General features: G+C 42.3%; 1 protein-coding gene across 3 annotated transcripts in view; it reads right to left on the bottom strand.

Annotated features, from left to right (window-relative positions):
* ADAMTS17 (ADAM metallopeptidase with thrombospondin type 1 motif 17) overlaps positions 1–27,328 on the bottom strand; it is a 173,567-nt gene that overhangs the window by 43,732 nt on the left and 102,507 nt on the right. For 2 of the 3 annotated variants that reach the window (XR_013390667.1, XM_028705340.2), the window contains exons 13-18: positions 22,746–22,912; positions 21,815–21,942; positions 17,944–18,064; positions 14,758–14,832; positions 8,174–8,254; positions 683–840 (exon numbers count right to left, since the gene is read on the bottom strand). Coding sequence is in view for 2 of the 3 variants with exons in the window: in XM_028705340.2 (XP_028561173.2) it covers positions 683–840; positions 8,174–8,254; positions 14,758–14,832; positions 17,944–18,064; positions 21,815–21,942; positions 22,746–22,912 (730 nt within the window). In the remaining variant the exon portion in view is untranslated. The remainder of the gene's footprint in view (positions 1–682; positions 841–8,173; positions 8,255–14,757; positions 14,833–17,943; positions 18,065–21,814; positions 21,943–22,745; positions 22,913–27,328) is intronic. The other variant, XM_028705341.2, reaches the window with a different exon arrangement.

Below are 27,328 nucleotides of genomic sequence, written 5' to 3'. Positions count from 1 at the left end.
TGAAGTTGCAAACAATAAAAGCCACATATTAAAAACAATTAAATAATAATAATAATATCAAATCATGGAAAACACATAAAGTCCCAGACATAAATATAACCGTCTGTTTTGCTTTTTCTGGAATATAAATTACAATCAGCTCACATCTCTCATATTAAAGCTATCATTGCTGGCTTATCATTAATTTTCAGAACTCTTTTGGGTGTTCTGCTTTTCCTTTGCAGATATCTTCCATTAAAAGAAGCTTAAGTTTGATATAACAGTTCACATAAATGCCCCCCCCCCCCAGTATCTATGGTTTAGTTTTGGAACTAACCCTACCTACTAAATTTCTATTGCACTCTTCTTGCAAGGAGATCATGGTGTTCAAGATGGGCTTATCCCATTTTAACCTTACAACAGCCCTGACAAGTACGTTACCCTTTGCTCAAGTACATTACCAATTGCTCAATGTTACCCAGTTTCATGGCCTATCCAGAGAATTAGAACCCAGATCCTCCTTTTCAAATTTGAATATGTTACAAACTACACCACACTAGTTTGGAGGCTTCTATCTGTCTTTGGTGCCTGCATGTCAGTTACTCTTGTAACTGAAGAAGGAAGTAGTTAATACAGAACACCAAAAAAACAATTCTACCATGATGAAACACTGAAAGCAGACAATGAAAAAGCATCAAATTACCATCAAGTGGAGTGGTATTTTAGTTGGTCCTTTGGCTGAGATTTTCTCCCATAGACCTCTTCTCACATACCGAACAGTGGTTCCTGCAATCTGAAACTCACCAGGAAGTTCGATTTTCCAGTCACTGTTAATGGATTTCTTACTGGAATCTTTCAAAGCTGGAAAGAACCAAACAGCATGGGATGAAACGGAAAGCAAATACCTCACCAGAGAGAAACTGCTGCTGTCCAATTTCATTTAGGTTGACAGATGTTCCTTTTCTGGGTCCTAAGAGATTATCCTAAGTGTTCCTCATTGTCATGTCTCAGCCAGGGGATTCCTCATCAGAGGATGACCTGAGGTCCAGCATTACAAAAAAACACAGAATCAGGCTCTATTGGATGGCAAGGAGCCAGGATCCTTAGATGAAGCTGAGGAAGGGTCATTTGCATCATAAGTGAATTCAGCCTCTGGGGTTGAGGCCAAACAAGTGCTAGTCCAAGGGAGAGACGGCACCTCAAACACAGGTCTCCATCTAAATAATGTGTATGAAGATGTGTATATTGTTGGGAAATGACCATAAAACACTTATATTAGTGAATATATATAATTTTAAATATATAAAAATGAGACAGCCTGCTTGAAAAAATGTATGTGTGTGTGTATATCATCTATCTATCTATCTATCTATCTATCTATCATCTATCTATCTATCTATTTATCTATCATCTATCTATCTATCTATCTATCTATCTATCTATCTATAAAGAAAAATTGCTTATAAAATATGTATATTAGATAAATTTACACAAAGATGCTGATAAATTTTCACAAGGACTTTAAAAAAAAATCACAATCTACTGTGGAAATGTGGAAAACTGACGACTGGGAAAACGAGAAACAGAGAGAAATACAAAATGACAGATTCATCCAGCCCTAGTAGAAAGAATTAATGATGGACAAGCCCTGTTAAAATTGATGTGGAATTGGACTCAACCAAATAAGCTATTTATCAAAATAAGAATAAGGGTCAAGAAATAGCTTGGTTTCCCCAGGCCCAGCTACGAACCCTTTTCATTATCAGAAGTGCAATGAAATCTGAATTCCTCACTCAATCCACCCATCATATGGACCCCAACCTGTATCATCTGGGAGATACTTTGGTGACAGATCTATCCCCTCTATTACCGGTACCTGGCTGTGGCCGTATGTAGGACTTTCCCTATTTCCTTACTTGGGCTGCTTCTATGGCAGTTTTAGGGATGGTGGTGGTGGGAGCAGCAGCTGCTAGAGCCAGGTAGAGGGGTGGGTGGGGGTGGAACTGAGTATGGTAGTTATGCATCCTACTTTGCAAAGGATAGTCCTTTATTTCAGTGGCAAGGAACATTTTCCAACCTGAAGGCTGCATTCCAGCCGTGGGTGAAGAAAGAGGCAAAATATGGGTGGAGAAATGGATGCGAGTTTTACCTTTTGTACAATAGGCAACATTCCAGTCATGCAAAAGTTAGAGGTTTCTAAGCACACACCTCTCCACCCAGGCAAGCAAAACTGCATTCCAGTTGGGCCAAAACATTTGAGTAGGGTCGCTGACAGGTGTGTCCTAGGGAGGTTAGGACTAGGGAGAATCCAAAGAGCCATACAGAGAGGACTAGGGAGCTGCCTTTGTCTCTGGGCTTGAGGTTCCCCTGCTTTATTTGAAAGGCTGTCCAGTCTAAGTCTTGTTTAAAGGTTTTAAAAATCCTAAGGAGGAATGAGTACACAGGCTTTGAAGTTGCCCATCTACAGCTAGCAGCACCTGGACAGCCGACTGAGCTGGCACACAGGTCACCTGGCCCATAGTCTCTCCCCTATATAGCAAGATGTATTATACTGGTATTTAAATTATATTACTTATTTCTACATGTGCATCTATTAGAACATCTTTCCTATTTTTCAGGGAGCAGAGGTTTCTTCTTCAGCTCAGATGACAATGCTTGCTTCGGATAAAGCCAAGGACTTGCAAAAGTTGGCTACATCACTACAGAATATGCAAATCCCTAATATGTCTATTCCACCCTGGGCTCCTTTGGGAGGAATATAAATTGAATAAAGTGAATATTATGCAGAGGGAAATATATTCATCTTCATGCCACCAAACATGTATTATGCTAAGCTCTCCTCCAGATCACCGGTAGCAATGCAAATGGTGAAAAATGTAATCAAGTACGTATCATTTGTAGACTGAAAGCAACAAATATCAATCACATTCGCTGGATTGATTTTCATTCTGAACATGGAAGAAGAAGAAGAAGAAGAAGAAGAGTTTGGATTTGATATCCCGCCTTTCACTCCCCTTCAGGAGTCTCAAAGCGGCTAACAATCTCCTTTCCCTTCCTCCCCCACAACAAACACTCTGTGAGGTGAGTGGGGCTGAGAGACTTCAGAGAAGTGTGACTGGCCCAAGGTCACCCAGCAGCTGCATGTGGAGGAGCAGAGACGCGAACCCGGTTACCCAGATTACGTGACTACCGCTCCTAACCACTACACCACACTGGCTCTCGACAAATAAGTGAACATTGGCAATTTATGTTCCCATTTCAGTTTACCCTAACCCTATTGCATAACCTTAATCATGTTGCCTGGACAGACCTGAAAAAACTTTATAATCATTATTGATATGGCACCTTTTAACTTAAGCTTCTCATTACTTTAACTGCAGCTCCTGATTTTAATTAAACAACTCAAAGCTTATATAGCCCGAAAGCCAACAACTATATTTATCCATGTCTGGCTCTTTGAAACATCTCTTTTCCTCCTGGATATGAATTGACCCCATTGGTCTGTCTTCCAAGCTTGCATCAAAGTCCAGTCTTTTGCTCAATTCAGACTCCTTCCAATTCACTTCCCTGCTTTATGGATACAAATTATAAGGCATTTCCTGTTCAAGGTAGTTTGCAACGGCAACTAAGCCAGGCGGCGTGGGATGGACGTAGGAGGAAAGAAACTGCTCCCAGCAAATGGAACATCAATTCAACGTGAAGCTGGGTTCATTTCCAATGCGCCCTACCCAGTCCACAGTGGAAACAAGACCTCCTTGGCCTAAGCTTTGAGAGTGTAATTAGCTCCAGCCCTCACTCCAAGCTTAAACACAGCTATGTTTGCACAAACCTGAGGCCTTATTAAAGTTACAGTGGCAGGAAATTGTAGTACTTTGATTTCCTAATTATTCTGCTTACCCTGTTGGATTCTTGCCCATGTTCTGCTGCAAAGCTTTGATAACAAAGCAGTCGATCTCTGAGCTCAGAGGCAGCAGTACACTTTAGAATGAACAGGGAAGTCAGTCAGCAGGCTCTGCCCATGTAACAGAGTGAGGCAAAATGCCCACAGGATTTAACTGACATGCAGTTTCTCCCCAGTCTTGTATGTAAGCATGGTAGCCATAGGTCATCAAAAATTCCATGCATTTGAGCAGGTGGGCTATGTCCTGCCATCCACCCCATGCTCTGCATGGAAACCAAGGAGGATGGTAGAGAAAGGAAATCTTAGAAATACGAATGAGCGAATTATCAGTTATCAGCTTTCGTTCCGTTCTCCACATTTCCACACCATGTTATTTTCCACAGCGCCACTAGGAACTAGATGGTTAAAGCTCCTTACTAACTATGGTAGTGCTCAGTAATCCATCCTACGCACGGCGGTGAACATATGACAATGCACACATATATTTGTTGTTGTTGTTGTTTTTTGCTATGTGTTTAATTTGCAATAATCCCCTGTTTAGGGAAGTTTTAATGTGTTTTTAATCTTTTGTTGGAAGCCAAACCCAGCCAGATGGGAGGGGTATTTATGTATGTATGTATGTATTTATAAATATTATCTGTTGGCCTGTAAATTGCAAATTGCATTTGTTTGGCTGCAATTTAGTGGCTGTTCTGTGATTGTAATAATAATAAAGAATTGAACTATCTATCTATCTGACAACAAATTACTGTAGAGATAAATGAATATTGAAGCACTCAGTCTTTTTCTTTTTAAAGGACCAGCCACAGAAAAAGGACTGCCACCTAGTCCAGCTTGCCCTGCAGATGCAATTTGAGCTACATTATGTCTGTCTTCACCCTAAGTGACATCTGACAAAGCTCAACTGGCAGTAAGCATCCAAATTAATCCAACCAAGACAAATAAAAATGCTGGCTTCCAAAAGCAGGACTTGCAATGCCCCAGAACACTGGCAGTCATTGTTCTCCAAAGCTTTGCTATGTCAAAGTCTTCCGTGTAGGCGTAATTTTAGTCCACAAAACTGGCTGCCGGGTAAGCAGAAATGAAAGCAGTAGCAGGCAAGAGATCAAAGAATGGCACACTGTAATCTTGGATGCTACTCAGCCTCCTGGAGGAGACGAACCTGAAAAAAATGTCGTATTTGTTGTAGAATGCAGCTTCCTGAGCATCCCAGCTCCCATCTTAAAAATGACAAGTCTCTAGCTCTTATAGGTGTGAAATAGGGCTGGGCGGGTGCAGGCAATGCCTAGACTAGAGAAATCACAAAAGCTAGAGAGATGGTTGACCATTTCTATTGATCTGAGGCTTCTTGCATAGACAAAAAGAACAGCAAATGTGTTGACCTGCGTAATCCAAGGTTGCAGAATCAAAATTTTCTTTGGTATTCAATTTTGTCACCATCTCCCCAAAAACATAGCATATCTCTGTCACCTCAGGGTTTACTCACATTTGCAACTGCCCCAACTGACAGCACAGAAAGGGCTTTGATCAGCCATGGGACATAGAGGAGATCACACACAAGTTAAGACAAGCATTTTGATGTGCAGCCTGTATCATAGCCATTTATTTATTAGGAACATTTTGCTCCTTTAGAAAGCTCAGAAGGGCAGATGTGGTGCTTCCACCTATGTATCGATGAACCCCACACTTGCTTAGCTTCACCATTGTTTGAGGATTACAAGCTCATAGAGTCTAGACCAATCCCCTTGTAGGGATTGTAGGTGACAGTGCAACTGAACCGAAAGAACACCCCCTGCCCTGTTTATTATCATAAATTTATGTAATATATTTGAATGCCCCCTTTTCAAGAAAAATCTTCCAAAAGCCAGCCGTGCATCAAACATGCAAGAAAACACAGTTTAAGGCAATAACATACCTTCTCTCTCCCCCACACACCCCAATACAATATTTCAAAGCATTACTAAAATTGAAGGAGACCAATTCTAAACCAGCATATTAAAAATATCAAAATCAGGCAGAGCAGAAGTCAGGAAGTTCTGTAGCTCACATCTAATCAGTTGCTAAAGGCAGTGGTAAGAAGGCAAAGTTTTACTTAAGGCCCGTTTGAAACCCATAAGGGATGGGGCTTGTTTGCTGTCACATGGAACTGCATTCCACAGTTATGCACCCTTTGCCATTGCTCTGTCAAATTTGTAAGGTTCTTGGTGCAGGGACATGTCATCTTATTCTTACTCTGTAAAATTGTTGTGTACATGGATGCCAATAACCACACCCTATCATGGTGAATTCAGGTGGTGAGTGCAGACAGAAATGAAGCCAAAACAAGGAGGGAGGAACTAAAATATTTAGGGAGACCTCAACAGTTGTAGAGCACAAAAAAGTGTTGCTGGTCTCTCTCTCTCCCCCCCCCCCTTATCCCACCCAACCAAACCCCAGAGTCCAAGAGTGTCTGTTGGAGAAGTAAAATAGAAAACTTTTCTGTGGAGTGAATGGGGGAGTGGAAGGCTTGAGTTGCTTCAGTATCAGATGTGGCTCAATAGCCACAGAATGTTGAGTGGTAGTTGAAAAAGAATCACTTGAACAGGAGGGCATGAGTGCCTTGTATCGTTAACAACAGCACTGAGCAGGGAGTGAGGAAAGGCCAGGGTGGCTACTTATACATTGAAGAAAGGAAGTAAGAAATGCATTGCCACAAAGGTGGGCACATATTTACACATGCTTATGTACAGATGCAAATTTAAAAATAACTACTATATTTGAAATACAAAGACTATAGCAGCGAGGACTAGGGCCAGGCAGCTTGTGTGCCTACTCAGTTTGCTGTCCAGGGTCAACTCTGAAACTCCTGCTCTCCTTTATTATGCTTCTTTTTATCTGTAAACTAGGAGGGATAACCCTTTAAACAGAGAATTCCCCCAAACACAGAAATACTCTCTGACAGTGCTTCAAAGAGAGGACACCTTGGCACCTCAGAAAACACTACAGCATCCTGATATAGGTCCCAGCTTTCAGTAACAGTGGTACTGGTAATGATAATGTTTAGACAATTACAGTTGTAGCTATCACTGTATCTCTGCCTTGAGGCACTTTCCCCTAAAATCAGCTCACATTTATCAGTCCTAAAAGGAGCCCTTGGAATATTTGGGGATCAAAGAGCAATGGCACATGTCAGCTAGTTACAGAAGTCAATATTACAGTATTTTTCGCTCTATAAGACGCACCAGACCATAAGACGCACCTAGTTTTTGGAGGAGGAAAACAAGAAAATAAATATTCTGAATCCCAGAAGCCAAAACAGCAAGAGAGATCGCTGTGCAGCGAAAGCAGCGATCCCTCTTGCTGTTCTGGCTTCTGAGATAGCTGCACAGCCTGCATTCGCTCCATAAGACGCACACACATTTCCCCTTACTTTTTAGGAGGGGAAAAGTGAGTCTCATAGAGCAAAAAGACAGTACTTCATCTCTTACTTTGAGTTGTATCCCAAGTTAGTTGAATTTGGAGCAGACCCATATAAATTAATATGGGATAGTTTCTGCCTTACACTGGGCCCATGAAAGGGTTAAGTTGAAGCAGCTTCAACGAGTCCCCTGGTTAGGATCTCATTCTCCTCCAGGGACTTGGAAGCACTTGTAGTCTTTGTTTTCTCCCAGGTTAGTACACTTCTTTCTTTTGGAAGAATGAAGATATAAGAGCAGGGACCATCTCTGGCTTCCAGGTCCCCAAACTCCAAGTGGTAAATCTTCCCAACAGGAAGATTCACACAATCTGCTTCCTTTCATTAACATGAGGATTGCATGTTTTGTTTCTGAGATTGTAACTAATTATTTTCTCTTGAAAATGATTTCGGAACCTTCTTTTTAAATCTTTCAGCTCACTGGATGGAAACATGTTTAAAGCCTCATTTCTGTGACTTCTGATGTTTTGTGTGTAAAGTCTTTTACTTCTTTAAAAAGCGTGGTTCATTTTAGCCTAAGCTTTTTTCCCTAGCAGACACATGTGAAAAGGTGGATGGGAGTGGATACAATTCTTGCCCAGGTTTAAAACTGCTTGGGGCAACCAGCCATTGTGAATCCCTGCAAAAGGGAGACAAAGGGATCAGATGATTTCCCAATATCTCACCAAATCTCTCTCAATAATTAATGAAGTCAATGAACTTAGATCTATTAATTTTGATGGGTCTACTCTGAGTATTTCTTGGCTGGAGACAATTTGCTGTATTTCAGGATAGCAAAGTACAAACATAAACAAAAGGGTAAGATCAAGCCACCAGTTCGTTCTTTCTTTCTCTTTTACCCAGAAAACTGTGGGCAGGTTTATCCTCCATCACACGGATCCGTCGAGCCCCAGCTGGGATCACTGCTGCTTCAATGTAACCTGGGGCAAATGAAAAGGACACATTGATCATAGTATCTCAGAAAACAAATAAATAAGAAAATAGACACTGGGTACCTGTGATTTAACATATGAACTCCATAATTTATTTTTTAAAAGCCAATTCCAATTCACATTTTGAAATGTTATGATGTGGCATTCAAGTTTCATTGTCATGCAATATGACCTGAAGAGGAGGAAGAAAATATCTCTGGGTGCATCTTAAATGCGCTTCCACATCTGAGATTGCAATGAATAAAAGTCTAGTTCGTTGATGTACTTTGTGCATGTTGACATTATCAGAGACATGTCAGGTTGCTCCAGGAGCTGCAGATATAGGCTTATGATCCTAAATCAACAAACCTTGTTGACACAAGTAAGAAGCCCCCTGGTATTTCAGCTACACCTCCTTGACCAGATAATTCATTAGCTATTTTTGTTTGCAGGAAACTGCTTCATATATCTCTGTCTATAAGTAGGGTGGCAGGTTACCCACCTCTCAGCCTAACCTACTGCAAATTTGTTGTGAAGATAAAATGGGGGGAGAAGAAGCCACCTGAGCTCATTGTGTGCCACCTGAGCTCATTGGAGGATGGGTGGGATAAAATTTTAATTAAACAAAAAATAAGGAAGCAAAGTCTGTTTAAAAGAAATAGCAATTGTGCTGAAGGTCTTCAAATGATCAGGTTTGGGAGCTGAGTTCCTGCTCGTGTATATTGTACTCTTGCTCCATGCCTGGCATAAAGGAAGAGCTGGTGATTTAATAGTTTAACCTGTATGAATGACCTCTGGAAAAACAACAACCCTCAGGTATGCTTTTTGCAAAGGTCCAAGAGCATTTGTTACTGATCATGGGCTTAAACAGCAGCATCTGCAGCAATCAAGTAATTGTTGGGTCAGCCCACTAGATGATATATTGCAAACCCTTCTTTCTCCAAACCTGTGGGGATCTCATGTTCATCTGGTCTCTGCTAGAGGCAACAAGTAGGAAAGTGATATGACCCAAGGGCACCTATTTCAATGTGCATTCTTAGTTTCCCCTTTTGTTCTTGTCTCACTCTCCTAACCTCAATTTGCATTTCCATGTCACCGGATCTCCCCACCTTGACTGCACATTACCTTTTTCATTTTCTTCTCCCCTCGTCAGGTTACCAAGAGAAGCAGCCTGACCCCCCCCCCCCCCGAGGGAAAACGGAAAACACAGTGGTAGCAGGGATCTGTATAAAGACACCAGTGAAGGCCAGCTGGATGGGTGCAGCAGTTCGGTGACCACAAAGCATGCTGCAATAATAATTGTCTTGCCATGTAGGGGTGGACAAACGGGTCAATTTTCATTTCTTACCATTTCCCATTTTTTCCATTCTTATGTTCAGTTCACTACACTTCCACTATCAGTTTGCAAATTTTAAGCCCTCAAGAAAATTCACCAGCATTTTATTACACCTTTTCCCTGATACACATTTTAACATGCAATTTTGCCTAATGCAGTATATACATTTTTGAAATCAATTTTTCCTCCTGTGATGCACTTTCGTGTTTCCCCCACTAACATATGCATTTTTATCTGCATCTTGTCCTAATATATACATTAGTTAGGGAACTGCATTGCAAAATTCAGAGAAAAGAAAAATTCCGAGAATAGAAGTTTCTGTGTGCATTTTGTTCTGCAAAGTGCAAATTAGGCAAGTTCACATTAAAATTCAAGTTCACATTAAAATGTGAACTGAATAGGATTTCTTCCCCATCCTCTACTTGCATGTAGTGGTGGGTTTTTGTTTAAATATGCTTTTACCACAATAATGTAACCCATAATGGTCAAACCAAACAGACATTTGACATATAGTATGGTGTTGGTTTTTGGCGGTTTTTTTAGTGTGCGCTGTCCAGTTCAAGACTTAAAATGATACTGCAGTCACCACACTCTCTAATGGCAAAAATCTTTTGCCAAAACTCATGCACGGACAAGCACACCCAACCAACAATGACTACCAGACATGAACACATAGGAGATGAGTGATTAATAACATGACACTATTACAAGAACATGACACACATGACAGTCACACCCTCTCACCACCTTGGAACATGCCCAAAATCTACAATGTGTTTTCTTAATGTTTTCTTATTGTTTTGTTTTTTAAAGAAAATTAATTCAAGTTATGTTTGGCCTGGCCCAGGCTCTCCAGGGCTTCCAAGCCAGATCCTTCTAAAATTGTGGCATCAAATGACTCAACCTGCTGGACAAATCCAACCAATTTCAACATTCAGAGGAAAGCAGGGAATCCATCACAGCAGAATAATTTCTCAAATGCAGGCCACTCCCCACATTACAAGAGAAAACCTCTTTATTTTTGGCCACTTTAAAAATGTAATTTAGGCAGCAAAGCCAAGCCATTTATTCATAAGCTTGATAAATGAGCCAATTAATTTTATTTAAATGTAATTCCAATTCTGGTATTGGTTGCACTATTACTACAAATCATGATTGCTTTGCCTTTACTGGATCTTCTGTTTCAAAGTATGTTTGTCCACATGTAATATGTGGGAAAGCAACCCTTCAATGGAGTTTTTATTATCTCTGGCAAAATATCTGCACAACTACAAGCTTCTGGCCACAGTAGACATGATGTTCAATGCAGCATTGGCATCCACACTGGTCAAAGAAAGAAAAGCTGGTAGTAGGCACACACCTCCATTCTCCCATTTGGGGGAGGGCAATAGCAGATTTGGGGAGGGGTGTAATTTCATTGGGACCACAGAGGGAGGAAATGGGTAAGAATTCCTTCCTTCCAAGCTGGGGCCTCAACAACAACAAAAAACCCCCACAGGTGCATTTTTATAAATTTCAATTGATGTGCTTGCTAATAATGCATTTAGCTGCTATTGTGTCTTCTTTGGTCCATAGGGCTCATTTCTTAGAGAAGCTCAAGTGCAATCAATATAGACTATCCAGAAGGCACCAGACACCACAGTGCAGTTGTGTCGTTTCACAATTGCCTTGGACCATTGCTGGCTGAACTCCCATAGAACTGTGTTTCCATGGACTATGCAAGAATTATGGCATATAGATTTAGTGGCTAAAGAGCATGACACCTGTGGTTTGCTCCAGTTTCAGCCATAAACTCATTTGCTGACCTGGGGCAAGCTTCAACGCTTCAGCCTCCCATGGACAATATGATAACAACAATGCATAGTATAGTATGCAGAGCTCTCAAACTTTAGCTCTTTAAAGCTATTGCCCAATTTCAGATCTAGCATACAGCTGAACAAATAAAATGTGGATGTAGCAATTGGATGATTGACAACACCTGCAGGTGCAAACAGCTAGAGAATTGGGATAGGCTGGTGCTCTCTGTTGGGTTTATTAAAGTGCAATATGTGAAACAGCTGGCCACCAATAGAGGTACAATTCTCCTGAATCTAATTTCTTGAAGGGCTCATGGTAAAACTCTTGGGCATGTTCCTTTGGACAAAAAAATAAAAAAAGTTGGAGATTTTAGCAACAACAGATTACAGAAATCTAATCCGGTTGCAAATTCAATAAATCTACTACGGATACATGCAAACTCATTTCCACTATTGCTCTCTTGAGCTTTGGAATTCATTCATATGTTGCTTCGCAAGGGATTAATAAATTAATGGAAATAAGCTTGCCAACATTTGAAAAACCCCTGCATCCCTTAATACCTTTTCCATTATATGCAAGCCACATTTCCTTCAGCACTTAGTACCTGCAGTTTCTCCACCAGAAAGGTCAACAAGTCTCATTGACTTTGAGCAACTTAAGTCCCATTGCCAGAATTATGACATCCCATATTTTCAACAGTATCCAGCCTATTCTTCTAGGCTCTGATGATTCAGGTTTGACAGTATCAACTATATGCAGTTGTGGGATGGTACCATTGTCTACATGTCCTGTCCATCCATCCATTAACGTGAGAGCACTTTTGTTCTAAGGACGATGCTTTGAAGGAGCACCTCATTATTTGATAATTCATAGCACTGTACACAAACATGCTCCACCTTGGGAATAGCGCTCTCTCTTTTTGGCGTGCAATGATCTTTCTGGATAGCCTGCATTACATCAATGCTTCAGGAATGCAAAGCTGCGATTGAAGAGAATCCTGCATATAAATTATATGGTAGAAGTCAAATTAGAGGAGACACCTGAACAGAGATAGAGGAAGGGAGGGATAAAGGGAGAACCAAGACTTTCGTCACCATGAAGATTAATATGTGAAGGGTAGCCTGTTGTATCTTCACCGAGAAGGCTAGAAATAAGTACCGGAGAGGGGGTGGGGGAGGAAGCAAGGTTGTCGAAGTATTTCTATTACTAGGCAAAGCTGTTTTCCCAGCCAGCCAAAACCAGATGTTGGTGTGATTTTCAGTGAGGAAGCTGGTATGGATCTTTCTGGAAAGTGATCTCTTCAGTGAAACAGATATTATACCGTGGCTGTAAGTGCTGCAAAACTTGCAAATAACTTTCCTTTCCACCTCATGTTACAAGTTGCATGGGTCAAAAGAAAAACCAATTTCTAAACAAGCCTTATTGCACCAATGTAGGATGTAAAAGTCCTGGCGCAACGTAAAGAGAAACTTCCAGTAGAGCAGACCCACCCACAGTGGCTTTGTGCATGTGGGACTGCCTGTAGTCCTACCCTGTGTGCGTAGGAACAGGGATAAGCAATATAACCCTCAGAAGGTTGCTGAATGGAGCATTTGGCCAGGCACATGCTGCATTTGTGCTGTGGAAACTGCTCTGGCTTTCAATCAGCCACCTTGTTCAAGGTCTTGCTAATATATAAAGCTCTGAAAAATTCAGGACTAGGTTACCTGAAAGACTACCTGCTCCTCTGTAGGCCTGTAAGATCACTTAGAACTGGGGAAATTACAGTATATCAAAAGTTGGTGACCTGGAAACAGGCATTTTCTGCTTTTGCCTGTACTGCAGAATGCCCTTCCCCTCTGCCAAATGTGATACAGCAACCATCAGAGGCGTCAGACATCTTGTGAAGACTTGTCTTTTTGCCTTGGCTTTCCTCAACCCATAAGATCGGGCCTTGTTTTAAGATGAATCCCCCAAATCTTTGTTTTATTTGCTTTTATACTTTTTATTGGTTTTATGTTGTATTTTTGTTTTAATGAACAGTGTTCTATATTGCATATAGTGCTTAGAGATTTAAAAAAACATTAAGTGGATTTAGAAAAGCTTTTAAATAATTAAAACAAATAAGGAGTATGCGAGTATAAGCTGATGTGGTCCTGAAAACGAGCAGTCCAACATCTGCAAGGCAACAGGTTCCCATAATGCTTATTTCCCCCCTTTCCATTCAATATTCCAGCTCACTCCCACACATTTTTAGGCCCCCAAATGGGGATATATTTGATTGGTTATGTGTCCTTAAGCAAAGTGCACCCCCTCCATTGCTGCTCTCTGCTGGGCTTTGTGTAAGCTTCTCACCTGTGTGGCAGATGCATAGAATAAGAGATGGTGCCCTCAAACTTTAGTGAGAACTATAAACTCACTGGGCTGCTCAGGTGAAAGGCATAAACTCAGTGGTGTAGTTGTCAGGGGTCAAGGCAGGCGGTGGATCAAAGATACACTGCTATTTCTGCAGCAGTGTCCCTGTCTTCAGCCATTCAGCATGAAAGGGGAGCTCTTTACCCACTGTATGTTCCAAAGCTAAGCATTTAGGAACACTGAAAACATAAGGTGTGCAAGTTCTGTTATGTACAATGGAACATCACAGAAGACAAAGCACAGTATGTTCTCAGAAAATAGTAGATCTAGATAAAGGGGAACCCAAGGAGATCAGCATTGATTATTACGATTCATCCCTCATTATTTTTATTGTTTAGGGAAGCTTTTAATGTTTGACAGACTACTGTATTTAAATATTTTGTTGGAAGCCGCCCAGAGTGGCTGGGGAAACCAGATGGGCGGGGTATAAATAACAAATTATTATTATTATTAATTATTATTATTATTACTACTACATTCTTGTATAATATTAGAAGGGGCATGGATGTGAGAGTGTGTGGCTGTGACTATCACAAAAGAAACCTGCACCTCTGACAATGCCACTTCACTACTGCATAATCTAGCAATTTACCCTATTTGTTCTATAAGCCCTTACAGCTGAAACACAGCCAACTCTACACGTTAAGAGTTACATCAGAAATACCAAGGCAAAAAGCAAGGATAATGAATTTCCCAAGATGTGATTTTTCACAGAGGACAGCCAAAAGATCCTCATAAAGAAGGGATTTGTGCATTTTGGTTGCAATCCCGGCAAGTCGTGCTGAATATATATGCAAAAGGGTTTCACATTTATCAACAGCTCTTCCTTCCTTCCTTCCTTCCTCCCTTCCTTCCTTCCTTCCTTCCTTTAGAACAATACCATTTCCATGTTTTGATCCAACCAGAGGAGAGAGAGAGAGAGAGAGACCCAACACCAAATAGCATCTACCCCAGAAGCACCACACAGAGCAACCAGGCTTCTTACACGAGAAACACTTGGGGACTCCCTTTGCCTTTGCCATCACACACGTGGAAACCTTCTTACATTGACTATTGGATACTGAGAAAAAGAAAGGAATTGGCATGGGTTTAGTTACAACACTCACTCTGTTTTCATGAGTCAGCAGTCACAAAATATGAGGTCATTCAGTGGAGACCAGTGTGCAGATATTACAGTTTCATTCCAAACAGCTTTTTGCTTTATCTAACACAGTGCCTGCAAGGGTAACTCTAAGCAGAGGTGTCACCAGCATTCGGCAGAATTGTGCAATATAAGTAAAATTTATAACCTGCTGCATTTTAAAAAATGAATTATTTTCTTATAAAATTTAAATATCTGACCAAGTTCAATTATAACTTTTAGAACGGTTTACATTTATATATTTTAAAAGGCAACACATTCTATTATAACACAAAATAAAAGAGCAGCAATTAACAATGTGTGCCCAGCCACAGTCCCCCCTTCCGGCGCGCCTAACTGCTGAGTAAAATGAATGGACACAACAACTGTCTGGGATTTAAACGGCCACAACTTTATTGATTTCCCCCCCTGCTGGGGGGACAGAGGCATTACAGGGTCTATTTGGGGGATCCACTGCAAGGGACGCGGGTGGCGCTGTGGGTTAAACCACAGAGCCTAGGACTTGCCGATCAGAAGGTCAGCGGTTTGAATCCCCGTGATGGAGTGAGCTCCCGTTGCTCGGTCCCAGCTCCTGCCAACCTAGCAGTTTGAAAGCACATCAAAGTGCAAGTAGATAAATAGGTACCGCTCCGGAGGGAAGGTAAACGGCATTTCCGTGTGCTGCTCTGGTTCGCCAGAAGCAGCTTAGTCATGCTGGCCACATGACCCGGAAGCTGTACGCCGGCTCCCTCGGCCAATAAAGCGAGATGAGCACCGCAACCCCAGAGTCAGTCACGACTGGACCTAATGGTCAGGGGTCCCTTTACCTTTACCACTGCAAAACGCAGGTTTACATGGATGGCCCCCAATCGCCGAGGGAAGCTCTATGGCCCACTAGCCCTATGCAGTTGGCTCTTTGGACAGACACTTCCCTCCAGACCCCTCTAACGGGGTACCCTGTTAACACCACCGCAGGGAATAGGGGTGGGTGAATCACCACTTCACCACACCCTGATTAGATGAATAACTACAGGATTCCGCCCAAGGTCTAAACTGCCAAAGTTGTGACTAATGCTATGGGGAAGGTGAAACCTGCAGAGCAAGGAAAATTCCTTCCTGGCTCTGAAAACGGCAACCATCACAAGACTACAGCAAAGCCTGGCTAGTTGAAAAGAAATGGTTAGAGCAGTAATCAACTATTAATGAAGGGAAGGGAAGGGTGGGTGACGCTCTCAGCTGACTGGATGCTGTGCTGAGTGGTTGGGATAAGTAGATGGCCACACCCCCCCGGGCCACCCATGGATTGGCTCATCTGAAGGAGGGGTTTGGCGAGAACCTGTGAGCCTCCACGGCAGCCAGAGTGGACGGGGAAACATTCTAAAATAGCGCTGTGTGTCTGGGTGAAAGAGGAGGCGCTACGTCAGGGTGCAACTGCTACTCACAGGCAAGAAGGTAAGTGGTCATTAAGAGCAGAAAAATTAATGGTTCCAGCTGCCACCACCTTTAAACACAGCACCAGAGGGGATGCCAAAGGCCCCCCATCACTGGCGCCATTCATTGTCCTCATGGATTATGGCATTAATTTTTTTAAGAAAAAAAGGAAGCATGATGCTGCCATCCTTCAAGAATGTAGTACCTGAACTGGTGAAATGGTTCAAATACACACATACCCCTGCCCTCCTCCACCACTTGGTTATTTCCAATGTAGCTTCATGTAGTATTTTAACCAGTTCTACTTGTATAACTTCTACTTGAACTGATATTCATTTTAAATTTTTGCTTGTAGTGCATTGCCCTGAGCTCTTTTTGAAGGAAAGGTGATTCATAAGTAGCCTAAATAAATAAATAAAATTCTGATATGCTATTTCACAGTCTGTCCTTGGCCCACCTTGGAGATATTAGTAGTCATGGCAGATGCGGCCAAGTTAGGATTATGCCAAACACTGCAACTCTTAACGGTTAACCCCAGACGAGCTTTGTTGCAATGAATGGGAAATGCACAAGAGAATGGATCTCATTTTTAATAAATTGTTTTATTATTTTAAAGAAGTGTACCCTTACTTTATTCCCCCTCTCAAAGGGGATCCAAAGCAGTTAATAAAACAGAAAATATCATCCAGTATTCAAAAATATGTTTCACATACACTGTTCCTAACAACAGCAATAATAAAACCAAAATATTAACATAATAAATCAACAACCCATAATAATTTCTGGGAATTCTTTGAAACCCCTAGCCAAGATTGTTCCTTGTGCACCAACCAATTAAAACGATTGAGTCAATGAAAGTGGGGGGTAGAGCATTGCCAAAAAAGAGCACATAGATTTGCATAAAACATGTACATGCTGTTTTAGTTATTATAATTGACAGAAATACAATACATCTCACCATCATGGAAAAGACTGACCAAGTGATTTTTATGCCTGGCCTGCTAACTGTTGCTGGGCAATTTCAAGGCCTCTGCTTTCTTACGGTTCTTTACCTTGAACCAGACAGAAGGCACCTTGAAGTGAAGGACTGTCCTCTGGAACTCCTTTAGATGGAGGAATGTTGTCTGTAAAGTAGGATACATGGCCACCCAAGGGCTGAAAATCAGAATACCACATGTTCATAGTACAGTGGCAAGGCAGGCACACACATTTATTCTAAATGGTAGTTCACAGCATGCCTTGTCTGCCACTTGTCTTCACTCTTGATCTGAGCATGAGATTTGGACTATGCATCTGTTCATTGTGAAACAAGATGGAAGCACACAGGGAACAATAATGACCAGTAGAGCTATCCTTCTGAAATCTGATAGCGCAAGGCAATAGCGTTGGAATGTAAAGACCTTTGGGGCAGAGTGTCTTGAAACCGCAAAGTCTGAATCAAAATTGAGTGACTTCAGTCAATACCTGTATCAAGCTGAGTATCACATTGCTATTAACAAGTTGAATTTCTTAACTTTGCACTCAGAATGCAGCACATGCCTTAACTTCTGCAGGCACAGACTTTTTTTGCATTTCATTTCTCCCATGCCAAGCTACTGAGACTGCCCAGTATCTACTCACCCATCCCTTTAGTATGGTTGAAGTCTCCTTTCACCACTTTGCAGGTTTTGCCATCTCCATTGCAGATGCCACAACGATCTTCTTTGGCAGCTGATCCGATGATCCCATCACAGCCAATTTTCTAATGATAACAAGAGGTTCTTCATTATTTTGATGGAAAATATTTGCAAAGGGGTCTGTTTTGATTAAGCACAGGACTGCGAAGGGAAAAATGGACATTAGAAAAGGTGTTGTTGGGTAGGGCCAAAGTTGCTGTTAGAAAGGGAAACTGCAAAACGGATCTATTAAAAAATCAATGAGAATTTTGCCAACATTCTGCCCTCCTTTGGCCTGATTCACTTCAGCATTTGTCAACCCTAGGTGGAGGTTGTGATTGGTTGCAGCTGGGTATGGGGAGGCGTTCTGGAGAGTTAGTTTTGTGCTTTCACCTAATATCTTACGGTGTATATGAGTGTTTTCCTCCCTTGTGAATAATAATAATAATAATAATAATAATAAATTTTATTTATATCCCGCCCTCCCCAGCCGAAGCTGGGCTCAGGGCGGCTAACAACAATCAAAATAGTCCAACATTCTAAAAACATTCATTATAAAATTAATTAAATCAAATTAAGATCAAATTAATGGCAACCATCAAGCAAAATTCTGTGCAGATTGCCGATTGCCAGAGGAGGGGGTCAGGCTGCGCCTTGACCAAAGGCCTGGTGGAATAGCTCTGTCTTGCAGGCCCTGCGGAAGGCTGTCAGGTCCTGCAGGGCCCTGGTCTCTTGTGACAGAGCGTTCCACCAGATTGGAGCCGCGGCCGAGAAGGCCCTGGCTCTAGTTGAGGCCAGCCTAACCTCTCTGTGGCCTGGGATCTTTAGGATGTTTTTATTTGCAGACCGTAAATTTCTCTGTGGGACATACCAGGAGAGGCGGTCCCGTAGGTACGAGGGTCCTAGGCCATATAGGGTTCTGCTTAAGTGCCTGCCACTCAGTATGGAGAGACCGGATGACTCCTCCCCCCTGAAGAGGACACAAGAATCTGAAGACCCTGTCTGTCTCTAGAAGGGGGAGCCATCCCTATCAGGAATGTCATTCCCCCAATCTGTAAACTGAAATTCACGGTAAGAAAAAAAAATTCCCCTCTAATAATAATAATAATAAATTTTTATTTATATCCCGCCCTCCCCAGCCGAAGCCGGGCTCAGGGCGGCTAACAATAATAAAATAATATGAATGCTTGTATGTTATTTTCACTATGATATGCATTTAAAAAGGTAAAGGTACCCCTGCCCGTACGGGCCAGTCTTGACAGACACTAGGGTTGTGCGCTCATCTCACTCTAGAGGCTGGGAGCCAGCGCTGTCCGCAGACACTTCCGGGTCATGTGGCCAGCGTGACGAAGCTGCTCTGGCGAACCGGCACCAGAGCAGCACACGGAACGCCGTTTACCTTCCCGCTAGAAAGCGGTACCTATTTATCTACTTGCACTTAATTGTGCTTTTGAACTGCTAGGTGGGCAGGAGCTGGGACCAAACGATGGGAGCTCACCCCGCCGCGGGGATTCGAACCGCCGACCATGCGATCGGCAAGTCCTAGGCGCTGAGGTTTTACCCACAGCGCCACCCGCGTCCCTCCCATGATATGCATTTACACACACAATTTACCCTAGTACTGTATATGCATTTATGTACACATGGAGAACTGCATTGCATATTTTGTAGAATTTCAAAAAATGACTGTGTTCTGCTTGTTTTGGAAAGTATAAATTAGGCAGCTTTGCCTTTAAATGCAAACTGCATCAAATTTCTCCTTCGACCTTAGACTCCAGTGCAGGTGTAATGGAACTACTCCTGCCCCCTCCCCCACCTGGCACGGGTGGAAGGGCTGTGGATGCGGCAGTGGCTACTATACTCCATTAAACCCTGCCACTGCTGGTCAGGGATTTGGACTGCATCCTAAGTGTCTTTTGGCTCCCACGTACATCAGGGCCATTTAGCTGTTGTCTTGGGAGCACTGCCTTACGATATTGGGTGACTGCCTTTTGCAAAACATCTGTGATGGCTGTTACAGAAATTTAGATGTTGTTAAATCCCTTCTTTTCAGAAACTTTTAAACTCCATTGGGAAAGGGCTTACATTTTGCAAGTAAAAAAGAAAAGAAACAAGAATACTGTACAAGGGGCAAGATTCCAAAACTTGGGGTGAGGGGAAGCTAGAGGTGCTCTTAATAAACATTGCTAACCCGATTCTCAAATCATTCTTGTTTTTGGATATTTTCCAACACTCACATAGAACTTTAGAGTATTTAAAGATGCTATTATTGAATTCAGCAACCAGCTGGGATGTTACAAAGAGAGAATTATTGTATAAAGTAGAGAATAATGATCAGTGGTGGAAACAGTTGAATCAGGAAGAAAACGCTCATGCCTATTAAAAGAAGGTGCGTGTGTGTGCGCGCCTGTGTGCAAGAAATGCAGGTAACCGTGTTTTGTTTACTTAGCGTATATTTTTACAACAAGGTCAGATAGTTCTCCAAGCAGCCTACATCCAGGTCACTGATTAAAAACAACAACCCAAATTGTGTCAATAAATTAGATGTTAGCAAATGGTGTTTGAGAAGGTTGGGGTGTGCCTAGGAGTTGGCCAAGTTGGCAGCCACAAGAATCCAAAGAAACCAGAGGATGCACTAGACGTCCCCCAGAAGAAGCTTGAGCTATTGAGCAAATACCCTTGAAGAACATCACTTAACCACCTCCAGCTGTTCAGGTCTTATATACCAAGTGCACATCATCATGCAATATTGGGTTACTGCAATGCACTCCATTTGGGGATTTCACTTGTGCTTGATCTGGAAGCTATAGTTTGTGCAGATTGTACAATTGCTGACAGAAGTGAAACCCTGTGAGCATATAACACATCTGGTCAGAGACCTGCACTAGTTGCCAATGTGCTAGCGGTCCAAATTCAAGGTGTTGCTACTAGTATATAAAGCCTTTAATATAGTGCTTCTTAAATTTGGGTTCCCAGCGGTTGTTGGACTACAACTTCCGTCATCCCTAGCTAGCAGAAACCAGTGGTCAGGGATGATGGGAGTTTGTAGTACAACAACAGCTGGAGACCCAAGTTTGAGAAACGTTGCCTTAATACCTTTGGACCTGCTTACTTGCAAGATTGCCTTACCCCATACATGCCCACTTGGCTGCTTCAATCTATAGAACTGGGACTGTTACTAGTAAAACATAATACTTCAATGCATTTGTAAAAAACAAAACAAAACAGTCTTTTAGGGTTGCAACACCCACACTTTTTAATGTTCTAAATAGTTGGTTTTCACTGTTTGTTTTTTTGACCAATAATTTAATTGTTTTATTCTTTTTGAAAAACATGTTGAGGTTGTAAGTGGTATATAAATCTTGTGAGATAAATGAAATGAAATAAAATAAACAATGCTTAGCATAGAAACCTAGCTTTGCATATATATGGTCAGGTGAACTTTGGTTCAATATGAAAACGTCTTCATAACCTGCATTTTAGAAGACTGCGCCATCTGTGCAAATTCACATTTCTTCTAGCTTTCAAGAATTCTCACTGCAGCAGGAAGATGTGACCTAGAGGCATAATTTTCATGTGGGGGCATTTTCAAATAAACAGTTCTCGACCTGAAAACTGAGGCCCTGTGGTCCTACAAGAGGATGTAATCACAGCTAAGCATAGTCACAGTTCCAGCAATTCCCTGAACACGCTTTATGCTGCCCGCTAGCCTTTCCCAACAGACATGCCTTTGCTGAAGCTTAACATATCATCCTCATTATTATCATCTTCCATAGTTAAGTCATGCACAAGGCAAATATTATTGCTTAGAGAGAATAACAAAAAAGTTACTCCACCTGGCACTTGCCATGAACGCAGAGGTCAGTCTCGTAAGGCCCGCATGGTGTACCATCAACTACCCTGTCAGACACCAACACAGGGGAATCCTTTCCAAACAGGGAGCAATAAAGTTCACAGGGCTTGTCTGAAAAAGAAATACACACATACGAACAAAACACCACGCAAGAATATTGACTTTAGTCATGTCGTGTACCCAAAGCACTTGAAAATTATTGGGACAAGTATATGATATACAACAGATAAGATGGTACTCAATTAATGTGAACTGTCAGTGAAAGAATTTATCCTTGTGCAATGGGACTTCCTTCCCTTCTCTTCAGATCTAGGGGACCAGGGGGGGGGGAGTGGGAGGATGTTCCACCGCGCAAGCAGAAATCCTTATGCTAGCAAATAGTGCTACTTTGGATACAACCCACTATTTTGTATGGTAAAAGATGTAAATTTACATGTATTAATTTATATAAACATGGAGACCAAACCCACAGGCAATGCAATTCCGAATGCTTGGCCCCCAACAATCACATGGAACACTGTAGAAGAAAATGCAGTACAATAGTAGGTTTAATTTGTTTTTATAATTATAACAGTTGCATCTGTTTATGTAACTAGATATTACATTGCTATAACCTGCCCTGAAACTTTATGATGAAAGGTGGGCAAAAAATCTTATAAACCATAAAATAAATATAAATAAGTAAGTTGTATTATCTAAGCTATCACCACCAAAACAACAGTACTGGCCTATTTGGTCATTGAAAAGCCAGCACAGTATATATTCTAAATGAATTGCCACACATACGTGTATATCACTTAGTTACTCCAAATTAGTAAGTTTAAAATAATACATAAACAAAACCATAAAAATAAAAAACCGTACTGAAGGGTGGGAGGCAGGGGGAAATAATGTACAAGCGTACAGAAATGTACCATCCATGATGACAGCAGTCCAAAGGCTTTTCTTCTTGTTGGTGTACCTCTCATGAGTCTGGCACTGCTGGTCTCGGAATGTGGGCACCCCTTTGGGGCAGGGCAAGTTTTCACAAACTGTGTGCTCGACACTCGTGCCACGGCAGTTTTTGCCTCCGGGTCCAGGGCTGTTAGTGGAGAAAAGCATGGGTAGCCATTAGCAGGAGACAGCTAACGGATCATAAATGTGATGCTGTTTTCAGGGTAGAACTCACAGATGGAACTAGAGGATCCCACTCAGCAGAATGAACCAGAGGAGGCCCCACATGCAGGAGGGCTGTTTTTTCATATTTGAAGTAACACACTTGTGTGTGTTTTTAACCTAGCAAAGGGAGAATGTACTGTAGACCTTGGAAGCACATGTGTCTGTCTGAGCAGAATTTTAGCAATTTGAGTTGCTAAACCACAGAGCCTAGGACTTGTTGATCAGAAGGTTGGCGGTTCGAATCCCCGTCACGTGGTGAGCTCCCGTTGCTCTGTCCCTGCTCCTGCCAACCTTGAAAGCACGTAAAAGTACAAGTAGATAAATAGGTACCGCTCCGGCGGGAAGGTAAACGGTGTTTCCGTGCGCTGCTCTGGTTTGCCAGAAGCGGCTTAGTCATGCTGGCCACATGACCTGGAAGCTGTATGCCGGCTCCCTCGGCAAATAAAGCGAGATGAGCACCGCAACCCCAGAGTCAGCCACGACTGGACCTAATGGTCAGGGGTCCCTTTACCTTTAAGGCTAGATGAGCTCTCAAAGGAGGGGAAAAAGTAAGGCTTGTGAAAGACAACTTCCCAGGAGAGGTCTACCAAATATTAATCATGATAGGGAAATGGAACATGCATTCCCAGAAGAAGTACACCTCTTAAAATCAGCTTTCGGGAGCATCACCTTTAATCCCTGCTTCTGGCTTCCCAGTAGTATCTGCAAGACCCTCGGTTGTAAACAGAATACTGGACCATATGCACCCTTCTTGGAATCCAACAGGACTCCAACCACTCTTAATCCCAACCACTAAAATAATTTTTTTTAAAACACTGCCATGAAATAAGCAGCATTTGTGTCAGCAGAATTTTCTGGCCAGTTAACTGGGAGGTGAAGGTTAACCAACAAAACCACTAGTCCTCATTCCTCTCAAAAAGGTACCTTTCTGCTGACTATGACACTGTAACCCTGGAAGCTGCCTGATGGGGAGTCAGAACAAGAGCCCATCGAGCCCACTACTCTCTATTGCAGTGGCTTTCAACCATTGGCCTGTGGACCACAAGCTTCAATCAAATGTTCCATTGTAAGGATGCAGAACAATAGAGAATATCTGTACTTGGCCCTGGCCATTATTTATTTACTTTTTTCCTAATGAAACAGGCTGTTTTGAGCAGGGCTGGCTTATCAAACAAGCTAACAAACAGTGCTCATGATTTTCATAGTATGCTGCTGGTGAAAGACTTGGGATCTTCATTACTTTTCACCTTCAAGTCTAAATACAGAAGTGAGATAAATGCTGAACCTGTCCCAAGAGTAAAGCTGATAAACAACTTTATGTGAAGTTGACTTCGCATGACTTTGCTCATGAAAACAAGCAAACCCATTGCATTTGAAAGAAGGACTACAGTTATTAAGAGTTATGCATGTGCTTTGGTTTACAGAACAAAAACGTTTATTATATAATCCATTAAGTTCCTTAGAATTTTTCAAGCGGTCTGGAGGTGGAGGAGCTTGTGAACCACAGGATCTACTTCAATGGGTAGCATCTGTCCAATATCTGAGGCAATGGTCCTTTGCAGCCAAAAGATTCTTCAACCAGATGCTAGGAATTGACCCTGGGACCTTCTGCATGCAGAACATATGATCCAGCACTCAGCTACTGGCCCTCCTTAACTCAAAACTCACCACACTGGACTGTCATTTATAACATCCACTTACCACCCTCATTGATTTCTAAAGCTCTTTACATTTAACACAGCTGCTGAGTTCTAGCATGCAGAATGGTTGCACAGTATGGGTGGGGAACATGATCTCTGTATACACAAGTTACCTTGTTAATAGAATCCGCTGAATAAAATCCAAACCCAAATGCTTTCCTGTCTCAGATGCTACATGTGGGAGAAGCTCATGCTAAAGCTCCCGGGATCTAATCCTCGTTATCTAAATAAGGCCTAAAACATCCAATTCCTAAATCCTCCTTAGCCAGGCAGAATTTCCATAAAAGATTCCAATCTGCAGCTGGAACTCATCTGCATCACCATGCCAGGAGCAGAGTGTCTTTTGTGAAGAACCGTGCCACTACCAAACACACACACACACACACACACACACACACACACGTGTTTAATCAACGAAGTTGGGGAAGGGCCACAGCTCAGTGATAGAGCATCTGCTATGAATGCAGAAGGTCCCAGTCCCAGGCTCCATTTCTGGCATCTCTAGTTAAAAGAATAAGAACACAGGAAGTCACCTTATGGCACTGAGTCAGACCATGGCTCCATCTAGTCCAGAATTTACTCTGATTGGCAGCAACTCCCTGCGATTTCAGGGGGGAGGGGCTTTCCCCTGCCCAGCATGGAGACCAGGTAGGATCAGCTTGCAAGTGGCACAAACACCCTCCTCTGCCCGAGGCCCTAGAGAGCTATGGATAGTCAGAACAGGCAATACTGAGCTAGATGGATGAATAGCTGGACCTGTTGCAAGCCAACTTCCATGTGTGCTTGTGCTCTTTTTTGAAAAGGTGTCAGATGCCTGTTAGAAATGAAAATACGTCAATGGCAAAGGAAGGAAGGAAGGAAGGAAGGAAGGAAGGAAGGAAGGAAGGAAGGAAGACAAAACTCTTGAGAGAGTAGTAGCATGGTAGCTAAGATGCTGAACTGTGAGCTACCAAACCCAGGATTCCTATCCCACCTTTGCCACCAAATCACTCAGACGTTATTCACATGAAGGAGCAATGTGGGGAGGAAAGGGCTGTGAAGTCTCACCTCTGCCCCTGGCAGATGACTCAGGGTTTCCCCCAGCCCTGTCCCAGCTTCTGCATGTTCCCTTTGCTGGGAAACAAAAGAGGGGGGAGTGCTGTTGTGCTCAGGTCATTTTGGTGGGCTTGCTATGGGCATCTGGTTGGCCACTGTGAGAACAGGATGCTGGACTAGTTGGGCCTTTGGCATGATCCACCAGGGCTCTTCTTATGTTCGTTTTCTCTGGCTCCTGTAACCCTGATAATGGAGGGCTCCAGGAGTCAGGGACGCCTAGACGCACAGGTTTCCCTGCCACAGACATCCATGCTAATTCTGGGATCAGAGGAGACATATGTCATTAGGGGTGGGGCCTGAGCCACAGTTCCTTTTACCCCTCTCCCTTGTCCCTTTAGTAATTTAAAAAAGAACCCTCCGCAAAATTCATCAACATTTGAGTGTAAATTTCTCCTAATATACACATTTTTGCAAAGCACTTTTTTTTGCAAAGCACTTTTTCTTAATATAACACATTTTTTTGTATGTTATTTTCCCTGAGGCGTGCACATTTACCCAGTATATGCATTTTTGTACTCTTTACGTGGCTGGAGAACAGCAGTGCAAAATTCAGAAAAAGGTAAGAATTTTAGGGGGAAATTCAGGAAAGTGGGATGGCTGGGTTTTGATTTGCATATTGTTTTGGAAGATTGAACAAAATCAATTTTCTCCTCCATCCCTGGCAGAGAACACCACCACCAACATTACTGAATTCCCCAAACGAAGTATTTTTTAAATCCTCAATCAATAGTTTTGGACAGCAAATAAACCAGCTGCAGAAGAACAAAGAATGCAGACAGGAATATAAAGTGAATCTATAGAGAGAGAGTGAAACAGGATCACGTGCCATTTACGAGCCAAGAACTTACATGAGCAAAAGAATGTGAAAAATCAGCGCAAAAATCTGGTGCATTAAAGTAAGGGGCACTGGGGAGATTTAGTTTTACTGAAGTTGATGCACACACTATATTTCTTGTCTGCTCATGCAGATTTTGTTGACCCCAGATATCCACATAGCGTGTACCATCTAGGCAACTATAGATGAGACTGGCACACAGCATGGTAATTTCTGTGATTTTTCATAGAATTGGGCCTTGAGCAATGCTGCAGCTTTGAGTGATGTGTGCTGCAGAGTTAGCTTATGCACAAAAGAAATGAGGAAATGGCAAGGAAAGCAGACCAAGCTACAAAGGAGCATCCTGAAGTAACAGCTGCATCTTTTGGCCTCTTCCACAGCTTACTTTATTTAATACATTTGTATACCACAGCTTTTATGTGAAACTCAAGGAGGCATACATAGGGTCCCCAGGACCAGGAGGTCTTCTGTCAAGGCACTGTCCAACCCTGGTTTGGTTCAGCCAAAGCATCTGTTTTGCATGCAGAAGACCTTAGGTCCAATTCCAGGCATCTCCAGGTACTACTAGAAGATAGCTGATACCCTGGAGAACTGCTGCTAGTCAGGGTAGGCTGTACTGAACTAGATGGACCAACAGTCTGACTCAGCATAAAGCAGCGTCCTAGTTTAGATAAGATGCCTTCAGGCTTTAATGTCTCATTGAAATGAG

This window comes from Podarcis muralis, chromosome 14 (genome assembly GCF_964188315.1).
Source record: "Podarcis muralis chromosome 14, rPodMur119.hap1.1, whole genome shotgun sequence".
NCBI classification, from domain to species: Eukaryota; Metazoa; Chordata; class Lepidosauria; order Squamata; family Lacertidae; genus Podarcis; species Podarcis muralis.
This window is presented reverse-complemented; position numbering and strand designations above follow the sequence as displayed.